The 17,871-nt window shown below is 36.6% G+C and overlaps 1 protein-coding gene across 1 annotated transcript in view; it reads right to left on the reverse strand.

The window, feature by feature from the left end:
• Positions 1 to 1,120: 1,120 nt before the first annotated feature.
• The window catches only part of LOC134673310 (uncharacterized), a 69,130-nt gene continuing 52,379 nt past the window's right edge, over positions 1,121 to 17,871 (reverse strand). The window contains exons 5-7 of the mRNA XM_063531278.1: positions 8,297 to 8,391; positions 7,735 to 7,860; positions 1,121 to 6,773 (exon numbers count right to left, since the gene is read on the reverse strand). Of these exons, the coding sequence (XP_063387348.1) occupies positions 6,605 to 6,773; positions 7,735 to 7,860; positions 8,297 to 8,391 (390 nt within the window). The 3' untranslated portion in view covers positions 1,121 to 6,604. The remainder of the gene's footprint in view (positions 6,774 to 7,734; positions 7,861 to 8,296; positions 8,392 to 17,871) is intronic.

Here is a 17,871-nt window from a genome sequence, read left to right on the forward strand (position 1 = left end):
TCGTGACAAGGGGAAAGGTTTTTCCTAATGGGTCAAGTGGTTAGATTATTTCGTACTGTAAGTAGTGTAAGTGCCTATCTTTATGTGTAAAACGGAAAGCTGTCGACGTGCTGCTGCTCCTAATTCTTGACATTCTCATTCATTCATTCTTGAGATATAAGATACAGTAAAGTTACGAGGTGTCCATTGAACACGATTCACACCGGCTTGCCTTATTTTTGAGAAAAACAAGTAGCCTCCTTATCCAACAGCCATTAAAGAACAAGGTTTATATGTTCGACGCGCTAGCACCTCTTTTAGCTTTATTACCTAAATGCATCATCGACTAGATGAGAAACGTATCATTTCTTTCCTCAGTAAAGTAGCTGAAAGCTAAACTACAATATACAGGGTGGAAAGATAAGTCGGGCCCTGGAGGGAAACTACCTTAAATCCTTAAGCTGGCTCATTTTACTTAAAGGAAACATTCCTTTATTTTTTAAAAGAAACAAAACTGCATTCAAAGATTTTATCTTTTTTTCTTCAATTTCGCTTGTCTAAAAAAATCTTGAGTACTAAATATTAGATTTTATGGATATTTTGTACGACAGACGAGTGTAAGACCTAATGTTTCTTGGAGAAAAGTTATCATTAACATTAACTGCATCGACTAGTACAATAAAATTGCGAGTTTTTATTTTTTGGAATTTTTAGTCGGTTCGAGTCGGTTTGAATGCAGTTTTGTTTCTTTTAAAAAATAAAGGAAAGTCTCCTTTAAGTAAAATGAGCCAGGTTAAGGATTTAAGGTAGTTTCCCTCCAGGGCCCGACTTATCTTTCCACACTGTATAATCATAAAGGACTCACTCTAGACCGGGTCGCGCCCGGGCTGAGTCGTCCGACATGTCATGTTCTATGACGGCTGATCGGTAATCACGTGGTTCTTTTCAAGTTTTCATAGACAACGAAGCGCCGGAAGCTCCAGCCGGTCCCGGCCCGGCCTAGTGCGAGTCATGCTTAATTTGTGAAAGTAAAGATTCAGACAATGCTTCAAATTTCAGAGTACAATGGAATGTAATGCCATGTTTTGGGCCATTGGGCGGCTAGAGGTTAGATTAAAATAGTGAATAAAACATGCTGCAGTAAAGGCAATAATTTATTTAACCCTTTCCGTCCACCAATCCCGGTCGTATTTAACAAAGGCTCGTATACAAATAAAGTTAATAGGAGTATTACACAGTTAATGTTAACATCACAAAATTGACAGTCTAATTTACAAACAGTTTACCTATTTCGATCGACTACCATACAACTTAGATACGATTTTTTTACAAGCTTTTATTTAGTCACCTGACCGTTGTGTCTGTAATCAAATCTTGCAAATTAAATTTGATGCACTTCCCGGTTTCCGATTAAGCTGAAATTTTGCATGCATGTATAAATCGGATGACAATGCCATATTATGGTTCCATCGAGATGATCTGATTATGGAGACAGGAGGTGGCCATAGGAACTCTGTGATGGAACGACGCAATCTAATTATGTTAGGGGTTTTTAGAATCGTCTCGATGAGTATTAGTTGTCTGTCGTAAGAAAAGTACAGTCAGCGATAAAAGCTTGTCCCAAAAATGAAATGTTTTGCTAAAAACTTCATATACTTACTTAGCAATAATTTTATCGTGCGTACGTACGAACATTTTCTTTGAATTGCATGGCGTCAAGTAGAATCGTCGAAAAGGAGTTTTTATATGTGCAACGACAAAATGAAATATCGCTCAAATAGTTTATCTTTAGAGTTAGATCCAGAAAAGTCAGCAGCGATTTTGATAGCCCTCGCAGTGCAAGTGTTATTTATACGTCATAATTTGCCACTGCGCGGGCTATCAAAATCGCTGCAGACTTTACTCATAATTTCACCAAAACAAAAATGTATATTATTAGTTGAGTAGGTAATCAATTACTAAAATATATAAAAAATATCCAAAAAACTAAAACCAGACCATTTTATACATTTATAACTGTCATATTTATGAAACATTGAGCGAAAATGTAACCCTTTAAACCCAATAACTTTAACGGCGTAGTTAATTATCGCAAGATAATTATATTGTCACGCACACACCAACATCATTAATACAATACGAGATAGCAAAATTAAAACTTCCTTGAAAGCATGACAGGTTCAGGACGCAAGGGTTCTCGGCATTTAAAGGGTTAACTTGTTTTAAAATAGACCTCCAGACTGTTGGCACAGTTTTTGTAGCTGAGGACATACCACAAAAATCGAAAAATATAAATTTCGTGATATATCTCTCTATCACTCTTACGTATTCGAGTGAGAGGCAGATTTATTTAGGATTTAGTTCAGGCAGATATTTAAGTTTATATTTTCGATTGTTGCGATGAGCCCTCTGGACATAATAATGGGCGGACAGATTACTTATAAGGCACCAGTATTCTATTCTAAAACTTTCAACTGTTATTCATATTATTCATTTTTTAATATACATATAAAGTATTATATTTGCATTGATTAGCAGCAAATAATTGAGGATTAGTCACTTGAAAAAAAAATCGTACACTAAATGTGGCTTTCCACAGGGAAGGGTTCCTTATGCACATGTAGCATAAGGGCCCTTATGACTATGGAGCTAAGGACCCTTGTCTGATGGAAGCCACAATTGACATAATACATACAATAACATACGTCATTTATATTCATTTCTACAATAACATCGTCCTTTTAAGGCCTGCGCGTGCGGCGTTGTAGTATACAGATCCTTGTGAGATGGCACACCGCTTGCGTGACGTGTGCGTGTGCGGTTCCAACATATTAGCGCACGCACACGCGCACGTCACGCACACGCAAGCCGGTGTGGCTTGGCCTTTAAAGTTTAAACCTACGGCAGCGTTTTTATACATGAAGCGTTAATAAATTATGACGATCATCGTATTAATTATCTTAATCTCCAATTTGGTATGTTACTTATTTGTAAGAATAAATTAATATATCAGTCTATACTACGTGTGATGTCGGTGGTTAGTTGAGGATCTATTTAAAATCAAAAAGTGCAAAAACTTACTTTACCAGGAAGGTGCGTTGGGTTAATTCTGAATGAAGCATAATACCGATAGTAATAATCATATAGGTAATTAATTAACTGTGTCCTGATAGATGTGGGTTGGCCGTTGGCATTTGCGCAAATTTCTTACTAGGGTAATTCGCCAGTAACTGGCCGGTTTTAGTAATAGGCCACCAAATGAATTGTATTCACCTATAAACAGAGTTAATTTTAGTATAAGGTTTCAATAACTGGTCAGCCTTCAATAACCAGCCGCCTTGCACTAAAATGAATTATGTTTATAGGTGAATAGAATTAATTTTTGGTTTAGGACGGCAAGTTACTAAAACCGGCCAGTTACTGGCGAATTACCCTATATTTGGCATGTTCAATTTGTTCATCAATAAAAGCATTATGAATTTTGGGCCAACTTATTTGCCAATCTCACTGTTTTTTAGGAATAATCCCAATGCACCTTGAATCACTACGCTTTAACAATGTGTTATTTTATTAAGTAGAGGGTTTTAAGTGCATCTATTGTACAAATATTCTATGCTAGTGATAATTAAGTATGTAAATAAATGTGTAATAACCTCCTAAGGCCCGAGGTCCTACCTATAGTACTTATTCAGTACGATGAAATTTAAATCATATTTAATTGAAACAGTCGCATTTGTTTTGTTTCGTTCAATGTTCAAACAAAACCAAAATCAACTCTATTCCCTGCGCTAAAGGTTCAAATTTCAGTGGCAAATTCCGGATTTTTCATTTGTATGGGTGGGCCTTAGGAGGATAATAATTATTGCAAGTAGGTACAGTCTTTGTCAGATCGGAGCCACTCAAAAATATCTGAAGTGAAATGTAAAAAATTCGTCAGATAATTTAGAAAGCCCGAATTTACAAGAAATATGCGACCGTTAAATTAGATCTCTTTATGCTTATTTTTGCTATAAGTATATGTATGTGATTTAGATAGGTATTTCTATTTTTTTATTTTAATTTTAAGAGTCTACATTTTGCTACTTTTACTAGTTATTTCAGAGTATTCTATGGCAAATTAAAAAGTAATTATATTACCATATAAAAATAGAGTAGTCCTTGCAGTTGCTATACTTGTATTACACCACTATGATATTTTATTTTATTTATATTTTTGATTGAATTAGTTTCACCCACACACACTTTTCTACTAATAATCTGTTAGATTATAGAGAGCACGCTTTAAAATTAAAATAATTAGGTAAATGTTATTAAAAACGAACAACCATCACAAAAATGAGCTAGATTAATACAAATTAAACTTTATTTTAAAATACACCCATGCATAAAAGAAGTTCTAAGACATAATTAATAAAATCGTATAATTTGTTCAAGACATTTTGAGACCACAAAATTAAAATTAAACATTGAATAAAATTCGCTATAATGATTATAATTTTTCGACAACACATTCAATTATAGCTTAATCATTACAACAAATAGTTGAGCACAACTGACATTGCCATTCACTCAATATGGTTATAACTAATAGCAACAAACATCAATTTAGCCGAGCAAGACAAACATACGCGCACAAGGTTCTTTGTTGTTAAGTAGCTGCATATATTTAGAACTTTGTAAAAGTAAACCAGCATATTCTGATAATCAATCAATTAGTAGTTTAGATATATTTTTTTTATTATGAATAAGCTTACTCATGGCCACAGACTAGCTGAGGCTTAGACGTGGCCTACGATGGATGGATGGTTTAGATATGATACGATGAAAACATAAACAGGTAATAAAACAAGTTACATTTCAATAATCTTCTACAAAAATGTGTGACCATATACAATGTAGTGAATATGTTTACACTACTAATTTTAAAGTATTTATCAAATCTTTCGGCCATAGGCTATGGTTATGATTTTACATAAAACCTATATAGGGTAATTCGCCAGTAACTGGCCACTGTTAGTGATTGGCCAATGTAAACGAAAAATGAATTCTATTCACCTATAAACAGAATTCATTTTAGTATAAGGTTTCAATAACTGGTCAGCCTTCAATAACTAGCCACCTTACACTAAAATGAATTCTGTTGATAGGTGAATAGAATACTGTTTAGTTTAGGGTGGCAAATTACTAACAGTGGCCAGTTACTGGCGACTTACCCTACATTAGCTGTTTATCATTTTCCGAAGTTGTAGGTTAGGTTAAGTAGGTTTGATTTATGACAAGCATAAGAATACAACACTTTTCTTATATACATAAAAGGTGTCATTAGCAAAATTAAAGTTAGGCCGAAATATGTTTCAACTATTTCCCACTGTCATAATTCTTATCTGTATTAAACTGTATATGTAGGTATTTAGTAACTTTCGTTTATGAAAAGCACCAATAAAGAGGATCAATATCATTCAAATAATTATTAACTGAATAAATAAGTATTTATAATAAAGTGTTATATGTGAAAATTGTAAAAGTCAATACGGAATTGCGCACAAAGTGTCAGTAAGTAATATTCTATACACACATCAAATAATGCTATTATTTACCAAACAAATTAAAGAACACAACAGTTTAATATGTTAGACAAGCACCACACTCAATTTATTATTAATTACATTATTGTCCATTACAAATATGGATATGCAAGCAATGATTGTAACTTTAAATTCGATTATTGAGTTTTAACATTATTAATATCAATTTTAACATGATTACTAATAGATATTATTTTTGAACGGTAAAGTCAAAAAGATAACATTTAATTGTGACTTGCTCTGATTTGGAAAATAATTATTGTATTAATATACATAATATGAAACAGTTAAATTTTTCTTAGGTTTTGAACTGTATCATGAAAATAGTATACCCATTACAGGTTAAAGGATTATATGTAGTTTATATTTCGTACTGATATATTTTAAGCACTTTTCCCGTTTCTCCAGACGGATTCGGGCATCTTTTGAATACAGTATAGACCGTTGAATACAGTATAGTTTATCCAATACAGAGCAAAGCATAAACACGACTAAAACCCAGACGTCGCTAGCGAGTGTTCACTACAAGTCTGTGATGGGGCCGAACACGATGGTAGTGTTGAAGTTGACGCTGATGCGGCTCGAGTCTTGTTCTATTTCACTCGTAGAATATAGTATAGTATCTGTTAAGTGTATCTTATCCAATACAGAGCAGAGCACGTCCGTGACACACAGACGTCGCTAGCGAGTGTTCACTACAAGTCTGTGACGGAGCGGAACACGACAGTAGTATTGGAGTTGACGCTGGTGCTTGGGTCCTGTTCGGTTTCACTCGTTGAAGTACAGTTTAGTATCTATTCAATATACATATTTTAAATAATACAGACCATAACACGTCGGTGGCTAGAACCCAGACGTCGCTAGCGAGTGTTCACTACAAGTCTGTGACGGGGCCGAACACGACGGTAGTGTTGAAGTTGACGCTTGCGCTCGGGTCCTGTTCGGCTTCACTCGTTCAAAACAGTAGTTTAGTATATTTTATCCAACACAGAGCAGAGCACGTCCGTGGCTAGAACACAGACGTCGCTAGCGAGTGTTCGCTACAAGTCGGTCACGGGGCCAAACACGACGGTAGTATTCGAGTTGACGCTAGTTCGGCGTGCGCGGCTCGGGTCTTGTTCGGTCTCGCTCGGGAGGGACTCGGGACCGTTCGGCGATGTTTGGAGACCATTGAATTTGGAACGCAGCTGGGTCACTAGCCGCTCCAGTCTGGAAGTTAAACATTTGTGTTAAGTAGGTGTGTATACCTGTACCTAGACTTTGTACATATACACAAAAAAAAATTACAACAAATAATATAAGTAAACTCGCATGAATCGAACTTCTTTTGTTTTTTATTGTGAACGGAAGACATGGATTTTTAAATGCGATTCGTACTTTTTACATGGCTGGAGATGGACTATGAAAAATGTCAGTCGTTAGATTTGTTTGATGCAGATTTTTCATGAAGGAGGTATGTTCTAATGTTCTCTGATTATTTTATGCTATTAGTGGCAAACAAGCCGCCAAGCCAACAAACTACTTACCAACATTTTCCCAATTTATGGATTACCGCTTTTGTTTTCTCTAAACAAATAAAAAAGAAAGTTTTTTTAATTATTGCCCATGAGTCGGTACCCTTTAATAACAAACAACTTATTAATGTTTTAAAAACCCGATATCTGATTCGGGACTAAGAAATACAGTTAACGTTAGAAATTGACTTGTAACATTTCGGTGTTACAAATTAGATCACGCTACAGCTCGATTATTACAATGGTCAGTGGGAGCACCGCGTGCTGAAGGTTTTTCACGGGGATCCCTTCCCTGAGGATTACAATTACATTACAGCCATTACAATTACAGATCAGTACAAGCAATCGCTTGACTTTTGAAATGGAACATACTTGCAGGACGCTTAAAACTAGCGTTCACCGCGTAGCTGTAATATAGCAAGATCGCCTCGCACAATACACTAGACAGAAATGTTACCAGTCTCCACTTCACTTGAGTCCTAGACTTGCTTGAAAGAGTGTTCAAGTGAGTCCTCCGCGTTCTGCTTGGCCTTCTTCATGTTGGCGAGCTCCTTCTGCAGCCGGAGTCGCTCCGTCTCCGCGTCCTCGGTGCCACTCGTGATCTCGCCCGAGTGGAGACTAAACACCGAAGATACCAGTCTGTTGAGTGGACTCACTTGAAAGCGTGTTCCTCCGCGTTCTGCTTGGCCTTCTTCATGCTGGCGAGCTCCTTTCGCAGCCGAAGTCGCTCCGTCTCCGCGTCCTCGGTGCCGTTCGTGATGCCGTTCTCGCTCGAGTCGAGACTGCGTCGGAAAAACAGATTCGAGTTATTAAACCACTTAAAGTCAATAAATCCTGCCACGGATATGACGGAATAATGAAGGTAGAACACTTTGGATTACTATATCAACTGACAAAAGTATAAAAACGCTTGATCGACACAGTTATTCGGATCTGCTTGAGGATAGGGTGCTACAAGCAAAATACTCTATTGTATTAAGGAGCCAAATTAATTTAAAACTGACCGGGGTAAGTCCAGTACTTTGTTGACAATATCAAACAAAAACTAAGTACTCTTAATAAATCAATACGTCTTAATAAATTCGCTGTGAATGACGAACGTACAGCTGGTGGGATTGGTAGCACGATGGACCGGCAATTCAAAAATGTGTTTCGAATCCTACATTAATCACATTTTTTATTTAATTGTATGTCTGTATTGCAATAAAAACTAAGTACCTCGTGGAGACTCTGAGAAGTCGTAGCTCGTCCTCAAGTTTTGAAACACGGTCCATCATTCGCCTCTTGTCGGCCTCCGAAGCGCGAAGTGAACTCTGCAACAACCGTTTTAACATTAATTTTGTATTAAGGTGAAGTCTGCTATCGAAATTACCCGTCGTCGTGAGGTATACCGGGTGTGGCCTGTAATATGAGCAAAAAAATTTAACTGTAGGCTGTACTCCTCATACTGATCAACATTTGTTCAGCGACTTTTGAAAATGATAGATAGATAGATAGATAGATAAAACGTTTATTTGTATGCTGCAAAAACACACAATTTACAAATAGGTACATTACAAACAGAACAAAACTAAAAATATCTACAGAGTTTAATTAACAATAAAAAATACTTAAACACGGAAAGATGGGTTTACTTGCTGTACTCTGTGTGCATTGCAGCAAAAACAAAAGGGTTCCGACTCAGCTATACGCTTCGCTCTTTTGAGCAAAGCACTGATATTCTGCCGGAACCCAGATCACGTTACACTTGGGTAAATGTGATGATAAACAGTGTGTAGTTAAATGGTGTTAAAACATTCCGAAATAAAAATACATAAATAAAACAAAAATAAGAATATTAAGTGGCCATAAAATAAAATAAAAGTGAGTGAGTGCATTGGGTTTGGTTCTAGTTCTCCTGGAAATCCTTCGAATTACCGATTAGATCCTGAAATCCGCAACCAAAAAGCCATATGGTATACCTGTTTTTTGTTTTTCAAGCAGTATCCTTTTAAACTGGTGTTTAAAAGTTAGCTTATTTTTGAGCTGTCTTACAGGTGGAGGGATATCATTCCAGCATTTGGTCGCGAGATATCGGAAACAACCGGTAAATGCAATTGTTCTATGAGGGTACATTTCTAAGAGACAACGCCGAGTTGACCTAGTGCCATGACGATTGTGAAATGTTGAAAAATTAATTTTGGAGAAGAGATATTCCGGAGTTTTATTGTTTAAGACGCCAAAGAGGAGACATGCAAGATGTAGATGTCGCCGAGAAGACATATTCAGCATGGACGATTTGTTCAAATACGGTGTAATGTGGCTTCTAGGGGGTATTGAGTAACAAAATCTGTAACACGCATTTTGTACTCTTTGTATTAAGCGACGAGTTTTATGTTGCAGGCGTGGTCCATAAACTATATCACCATAATTCAATTTTGAAAGAATCAGCGATTCACATAAAGTAATGCGGACGTTCTCACTCAAAAGATTTCGGATCTGGTATAAAACCTTGAGGCGAAAGAAACATGACCTAACCAATTCACCTACGTGTTTCTCAAACCTCAACTGACTATCAAGTACTACACCTAAGTTTCTAGCCTCTTCTACACGATCGATTGCAGAGCCTCTGATGCTTAATTGAGGATCACAGTCCAAAATACGAGTAATCTGTGTTTTAGTGCCCATAATCATGTACTTCGTTTTAAGAGGATTTAATAACAAACAGTTTCTTTCAGCCCAGGATGATATTTTTTCGAGGTCTTCGTTAATTTTAACGATTGAATTGGCAAAGTCATTACAGTGATCTGAGTAATACAATTGAACGTCATCTGCGTATAAATGATATTTACAGTGCTTGATAACATTAGTTATATCGGCGCTATAAATTATGAATAGTAAAGGACCTAGTATCGAGCCTTGAGGGACGCCACGAGTTACCGGTCTAGCATCAGATACCAAAAAAGTGCCGTCTTCTTTACATATTTTGACTGACTGAGTACGCCCATCAAGGTAACTTTTGAACCACGAGAGTGACTTTGTATCTACGCCATAGTATTTTAATTTTGAAAGCATTAAATCAATATTAATGCAGTCGAAAGCACGAGAAAAATCCAATAGCACTAAACAAGTCCCTTTCCCTGAGTCTTGTTCTGTAATAATATTATCCACAACGTCTGTCAAGGCAGTCACAGTCCCCATACCTTTGCGAAAACCTGACTGTAATTGAGGCAGAATATTGTTACCCTCTACATATTTATATAACTGGTCATAAACAGCTTTTTCTAGTATCTTTGAGAGAAAAGGCAATATACTTATAGGTCTAAGGTCTTTGAGTTCTCGCGCGTTATCCATTTTAGGTATAGGTGTAACTAAGGCAGATTTCCACAAAGCAGGCACCTCGCCTGTCAGTATAGACCGATTAATGATTGCCGTAATCACTTGCAAGGTGCGCGGAAGGGTGAGTAGCACCATATCTCGACTAATTGCATCTACACCAACTGAATTGGTAGTAATGGACCGTATATATTTCCCTACTTCGTTCTCATTCACTGGTTCCAAGTTAAACAAATTATGACCATAGCGGCGAGTTTCAAAGAAAAACTGAGTGTAAAACGCAACCTTGTCATTGCCAGGAACATTTAAAAAATTGTCATTGATCAAATTTGGGTCATTGAAATGACAAGGAAGACTATCTCGACTGTTAAAATCTGTCAAAACAGTTTTTTTAAGGTTTTTCCAGAGTGACTTGGAATTTTTGTAATAAGAATTGATATAGTGATTGTAATAGGCTTGTTTTTCATTAAATATACTTTGAGTTACAAGTTTTTTTAATTCACTATAGCATTGCTTATGGATTTCCGATTTTGACTTACGGTATGCAAAGTGAGCCTCATTACGCTTTTCTATCATGATTTTGATAGTGTCAGTGATCCACGGTAAATTGGTGTTAGGCCTAAAATAACTTGTAGTTTGATTTTTAATACACTTTAAAGGTTATTCAAAGACGCAATGTATTGCGAATTTTGTTATGTTTAAGGCTTGACAAGCAACGTCAATCACAATGATATGGCGTGACGATGGCGTCCATTGAATATAATATTTATTTTATATGAAAAATAGGGAGTCTAAATACTTTATAATTTTTAAAAGTTGTTGAACAAAAGTGTCACCGTTCGAGGAGTACAATCTATGTTTTAATTATTTGCTCATGTTACAAGCCTCACCCGGTATGTTAAAAAAGAAAACGATACATTAGGGGCGTGCAAGCTTCGGTAGTTTAGCTGATCCTATCGACCGGTGTTCCAGCTTTCTTTGCGAGTTGGAATGTCGCTCTAGACGGGGAATTTTTCCATTTATGTAATACCTATGCGAGTATTCAACCATCATATATATTATCAAATCATCATAAATACCTGTAATATAAAGAGTTTGGTTTATATTTTATAGACTGTGGAAAGGTAAACTCAAACGAACCGTCATTAACTTATTGTAATCAATGATATTTTATAGACACTAAATTTTCCAGCAGCAACTCACATAGCCCTTAGAACGCTGACGTGAATAGTTCCGTCGTAACACGGGTAAGCCAGTGTTACACACAAATGGGCGCGTAATGTATTCGCGGACACGGGGTGCTGACCGCGCGGCGTGCAAGAGCGCTAAGATGTCACAATATCTTACAATCATTCCCATTAGTTGCTAAACTGATTGAATGAGAGTAACGAATGTTTTTTGGATGACATTAATTCACAGGGTGCATTATAGGTACATCTATGCTTTGCTGTAGACATGCGCGAAACAGTGCTTCGAAAAGTGATGCTATATCACATCACTTTTCCGAACACGTAATGGTACACTGAGATATCACATCACTTATCACTCGAAACATGACCCGACCGTGAAACAGCGCTCGGGCGCGCGCGAGATGGCCATATTACAGCTATCTCTTACATTACACAGCGCATCTACAGCACTCTAGTGATTCTAGGCGTCTCGGATCCGTATCGGCGATCGCTCTATTTATTACGCGTTGCGTTTTGTCACCTTTATGTGAAAGATTTTTTGTTAGTTCTTATAAATTATAAAATAATGTAATTATGTAATATGTATGTAAGTTTCGGAGGTAGGTAATTGCCTATGGAGCTTCCCGATATGGCGAGTATTCTATAACAATGCGTACATTTTGCTCGCTTTGGTTCTGTCTCCGTAAAGTGGTTCGTTTATAGCCATTTTTTTTTAATAGGTCAATCAAGTTAAAGTCTCCAATAGTCCGTAAAAAAGCGATTACTCACCAGCACTAATACATTATCAGAATATTGCCATAACGAAACTATTATTTACACCTTTCACAATTTAATTTAAATATATTTGCAATTTAGTTCACTCAGTCTTTATAAACAACTCGAATTTCTAGAGTCAGTCTCGATATGCACTAATTAACAATTAAATTAAACGATAAACAAGTATTAACTCGTACTTAGTTTGCCGCGAACCGCGAAAGTCAAGCAAAATATCAAACATTTCACAACAATAATAATAAACGGTTTTCTTTTCGTCAAATACAAAATCGCAAATAAATTACTCCATTTGACCGCGTCCTTCTTTTATTATAAGAAAACATTTTAATCTCTACGCGGACGCATTAGAGTTCTAAATCTATTGCAGAAAATCATATTCGTAAAAATATTAGTCAGTGACAACTTAAACCGCGCCGATCGGCCGAGCGGACCTATCCGAATGGTTCCGAAGATAGCCGAAAGCATCGCAGAGCGAGAGCGAGCGAGCACTGAGTGCGAGTGCGAGCGAGATAACAAAGCAATGATGGCATGGCATGTCGAACAAACATGACACTATCACAAGTGACATTACACATTACGCGCTCCGTGCGTAGACTTGAACTGACCGTTCATATCGGCGAGTCAATGTATTTGGAATTGAATCCATTTCGCGCGCTTCGGCCGGTCGTTGGCGCTCGCGCGCTCGGTGCGGCTCGCGTGATGCGTGATGTTTGAAGTACTGGTTGATTTCGCGGAGAGATACGTAATGCCATATTACGTGTTCGAGAGATAGATATTATAGTTAAAATACTTTAAGTTTAGTTTCCATGCCTTGCAATAAGACTGTATTTTTTTCTCTCACTTGTATTTAAGTGTCTTTCTTTAAATTTGTTACTTGTAAATGTAACTTTATTATGTAACTAATTCAATAATTTTAATTGTAACTGGTTCCCCGCGATACAGGCGTAGCCTAGTGCGGAGACCCCTGCAACATTCTGTTATGTGTTTTTATTGATAATAAAATTTATTCTTATATTCTTATTCTTATAGATATCTCATTTGTGATATTACGAGCATTACTTACACATGTCTACTTTGCTGACCTGCGTGCAGTTCCATCGTAACACGGATAAGCCGGTGTAACGTGTTACACACAAATAGACGGGTAATGTTTTGGTGGACTCGGGGTGCTGACCGCGCGGCATGCAGGAGTGCTAAAATGTTTGATGAAATCAAACTTCATCTTGTGATGAAACTGATGAACTTATAATGTTTTCTTTTAGTCGCCAAATAGATTGGTATACGGGAAAGTATGTCATAGACACCCCAGAACTGCACCCTTCACCGTCGCTCCAGGTCAGCCAAATGACTGACGCAGCTCGCCATCGGCAAACCGTCGCCATTAGTTTTGTGCATAGGACGCTCGGAGTTTATTTGCCGGACGATATAGGATACGAGTATACTCGTGGCACCTGTAGCAAGAATGAACCAAGTAACCTTTGTAATGCCGACGCGAATAACGTGCAGGGATAGGATGGTCGCACATTTATCGCCTATCGTGTCATGCGTCACTCTCGTACCAACATAACATGACAGCCATGGGTAACAGATAATAAAGGATATCCCAAGTAGCATGGAAGTGTCGGCAACTTCAATATACCAGCCAATTTAGAACTTAGAGTGATTTAAGGGACGTATAAGAGTGTCAGAAAAGATTTAAGCTGTATAAAAGGTATTTTACAGACATTATACAGCTCAAGCTGTATAAAATCATTATAAAGGATTCTGCGGAAGCATGGGGTGCTTTATCAGAATATAAAAAAACTACTTTAAAACTAAAAGTGTTGTGAGACACTACAAGCTAATTCTATCGTAAAAGCTGTATACAGGCTGTATTGTAGTAACACTTGGCACTTTTAGCTGTACAAAAGTATCTGTCAACTCCGTTTTAAAACTTTAAGTGTTGTGAAACACTACAAGCTAATTTAATCGTAAAAGCTGTATACAGGCTGTATTGTAGTATCACTTGGCACTTGTAGCTGTACAAATGTATCTGTCGACCCTGTTTTAAAGCTATTTCTTATGGCGTAATTTTACTCTCCTATAAGAATAGTAGTTGTATAACTTCTGTTTGTAAGGGTATTATAAAACTAAACGAATAAATGGCAGCTATAGTACAGCTTTTTTCTTTATTACTGACAGAGTCGCTTATTTTGGCGTAATTTTACACTCATATAAGTATATATTTTGACCACGAAAAAAAAAATTGTAATGAACAAAATTCATAATTTAGAATATTATGAAATGGAACGAAGAATAGACCAAATACATTTGGACCTAAGGGTTTTTTATTTGTTATACGGATCTCTAAAGAGACTTATAACTTATGTATGGAGAACCGAAATACAGCCAAACGAATACAAATATTCTATTATAAAGCTGTTTTAATTACAAAAGCTGTAAATGACACTCCATTTATTACACAGCACAGCTACTAAGATTATAATGCTCTCCAACTATCCTGTAGGCTGTTTAAAAATTGTCGCCATTTTACAATAATAAAAAAAAACGTATTTGTAAATATAATTAAAGAAATACTTGCAAATATTTAGCAGACTAACATCGTGTTATGATTACCAGCTAAAATAAATTCACTTTAGCCTTATAATTAATATTTATGAATATTTTTGATATTCTAACCTTAAAAACAAACACTAACTTTACCGATTTTTGATATTTTCCTTATGGTTTCTCTTTGTTATTTTGCAGGCGCGTGAATATTTTGCCAGAAAAGATACATAGGTTCACAATAAATAATAATCGGCACTTATCAATAATATAATATTCCACTCAAGTCCTCTATAATATTTACTTTTACTTTTACCATCCACTATAACACTTTATTGTCGCCATTACTATATTACGAATGAACAGGATTGACACATTTTAGTTTCTTAAATGATTATTATTCTCTTGTAATTATTTTTAAAAACTCATTTAAAACTCATATTCTTATATCGTACTTATAAGAGATTATCTGTAGTGTTAAGGTTTCCTGTTACACCTAAATATAGCTCTAATGCACCTATTATGCAGCTTATGTATTGCTTATACAGCTACTCTACAGCTCTAATAACGTGATAGGCTGTATAATTTGGGCCCTTTTTTAACTTATAAGGGCTGTATAAGCGCTTATACAGCCTTTGTACAGCTTAACTGTACAGCTTAGAGTCTACAAATAATCTTGAATACAGCTTGCAATGCTACTTGAGGGCCATCTTAGCCCCTCTGAACATTTTAGCGGTCCACCGCCGCTCGTAAAAGGTGAGCGCGCGCTATCGGGAACACCCACTCGCTGTATACTGCCACTATCGGACACTAGCCGGCTTTCGATCATCCTGTACGCTGACTACGAAAAATTGGCTGTGTTTATATGCGGGTGACGTGATTAAACGTCCGAGCTTACAATGTACATCTTTAAGTTAGGTTAGGTAAATCGAGTTAACTTTAGAGAGTATAGTAAACACAAGTGGTTCAGTACGGCTACCATCAGTTTGGCATTGACATAAACGCTATCGCGACGTAATTTACTTTCTATATATCTCTTTCGCACTAATATGTCAGTACGAGCGAGATGCATACCTAGAAAGTAAATTACGTTCACACGCTATCGTGAACGTAATTTACTTTCTATAAATTTAAATCAATTAGTTATTAGCATCGTTCGCACACGATTCTGCTTGTTAAAAATTAACATTGAAGTATTGTTTATCTGATTTCCTGACCGATATACTTACATACATACATATGTACATACATATTTAAATTCAATTATCGCCCCTCTCATTTTGAGCTTAAAAGTAAAAAAAATCAAAAGCATTTATTTGTAGGTACACATAAGTAGGTACAGGTCCCATATACATCATCATGCTTAATGTCGCCGCTTCTGTCTATTCCCATAATTTTCGCGGCACGCGTTGAGTAAGATTACAAGCGCATAGACAAACATACCGACAGCCAGGAGCGGCTAATTTTGTTTGCTCAGTTAGTTATGCTGTTGTTGCGTATCAGCTGATGGTTTGAGGTCATTTAAATAATAAGCGATGTGTGTGAATTGTGTAACACTGGAATTGTTATGAGAGCCGTTAGGAACGCGACTAACTTAAGGCATGGGGACGCGGTGGCCAACTAAGCTTCCGATAGTCTAAGGGCCAGTTGCACCAACCACATTTGACAGACTGATCAACGTCAGCCGGCGCGCCCCGGCGCTTTACTATGAAACTATCCATACATAAAAATTTAGCGGACTCTTTAACGATACTAACAGTTTGGTGCAACCGACCCTAAGCCGTCTAAATGTCCCGTCGGCACCCACAAGATAGTCGAGCACGGTTAAGACGGTCACTTTAGACGGAAGTTAAGTCCACCCCTTTAGTGTCTTTCTAAAGGACTCTTCCCAACGAAGTCATGCGTTACCCTCATCTCATTTATTACATATAAGATGTCCCACTGCTGGGCAAAGGCCTCCCCCGTCATTCTCCATCCGTCTCGGTTTTGAGCAATCTCCGGCCAGCCCTTGAGATTAGAGATGGGTAGTGAGTAAATACTCACGGGTAAATACCGAGTAAATACTCAGTATTTACTCAATATACCCGTATTTACTCGTTTATACCCAAATTGGTGGGTATAAACTATTTAGAGTGCTGAAGGGGGCTTATAAATTTGAAATATAGGTGTATTTTGTAAGCTGCTACTGGATTAAGTACTCAAAATTGTAAGAAATGTATATTTAAGAGGGGCACTCCATACATGTAACTAATTGTCACAAAAAAAAAAATTCAGAAACCACCAACGTGTTGCACATCATTAAATGGGTCTTTAAAAATAACTGGAATGTATCTAAGAACATTTTTGGATAAATTGAATATTTTGGTAAAAAAACCGTTTCGAAAGGCCAAAATAATGTTTATCTCTCTATAACTTTAGAACCAAAGTTCAGAAAAAATATGAAAACATATCGGGAGATTAGCCGTATAATAGAGTACAAAAAACAATATTTTGAACATCATCGGTTGAGCCATTTTTGAGTTTTCTTTAAAAAACCCTTAATAAAAGGTCGTAAGTGCCACGTAAACACGCACTTTTTGCGCGACATGCAGTTATCTAGAACATCAATAGAATTTAAGTACCACATTTTTAAAGTAAATACCTTCATATTTAAAACAAAATTGTTAACTTTGCATTATCACAATTTGCATCTCACTAATAATTACCTTTTTTTCCTAAATTAAGCGTCCTATATGCTTTTTATTTTATAGATATTGTTAATACACGTTAGCACTCTTCAATAAAATACAATTTTGTTCTTAAATCTCACTTTTTGAATATTTTATAAGCAATCGTTTTTACCCACCTAAATGAGTAAATACGGGTATTTATCGGGTGCTTTGAGTAAATATCGAGTAAATACTCAGTATTTACTCACCCCTACCCATCTCTACTTGAGATATGCGTCCAGGCGGCGTAGCACGGTCG

Source organism: Cydia fagiglandana, chromosome 18 (genome assembly GCF_963556715.1).
Source record: "Cydia fagiglandana chromosome 18, ilCydFagi1.1, whole genome shotgun sequence".
NCBI classification, from domain to species: domain Eukaryota; kingdom Metazoa; phylum Arthropoda; class Insecta; order Lepidoptera; family Tortricidae; genus Cydia; species Cydia fagiglandana.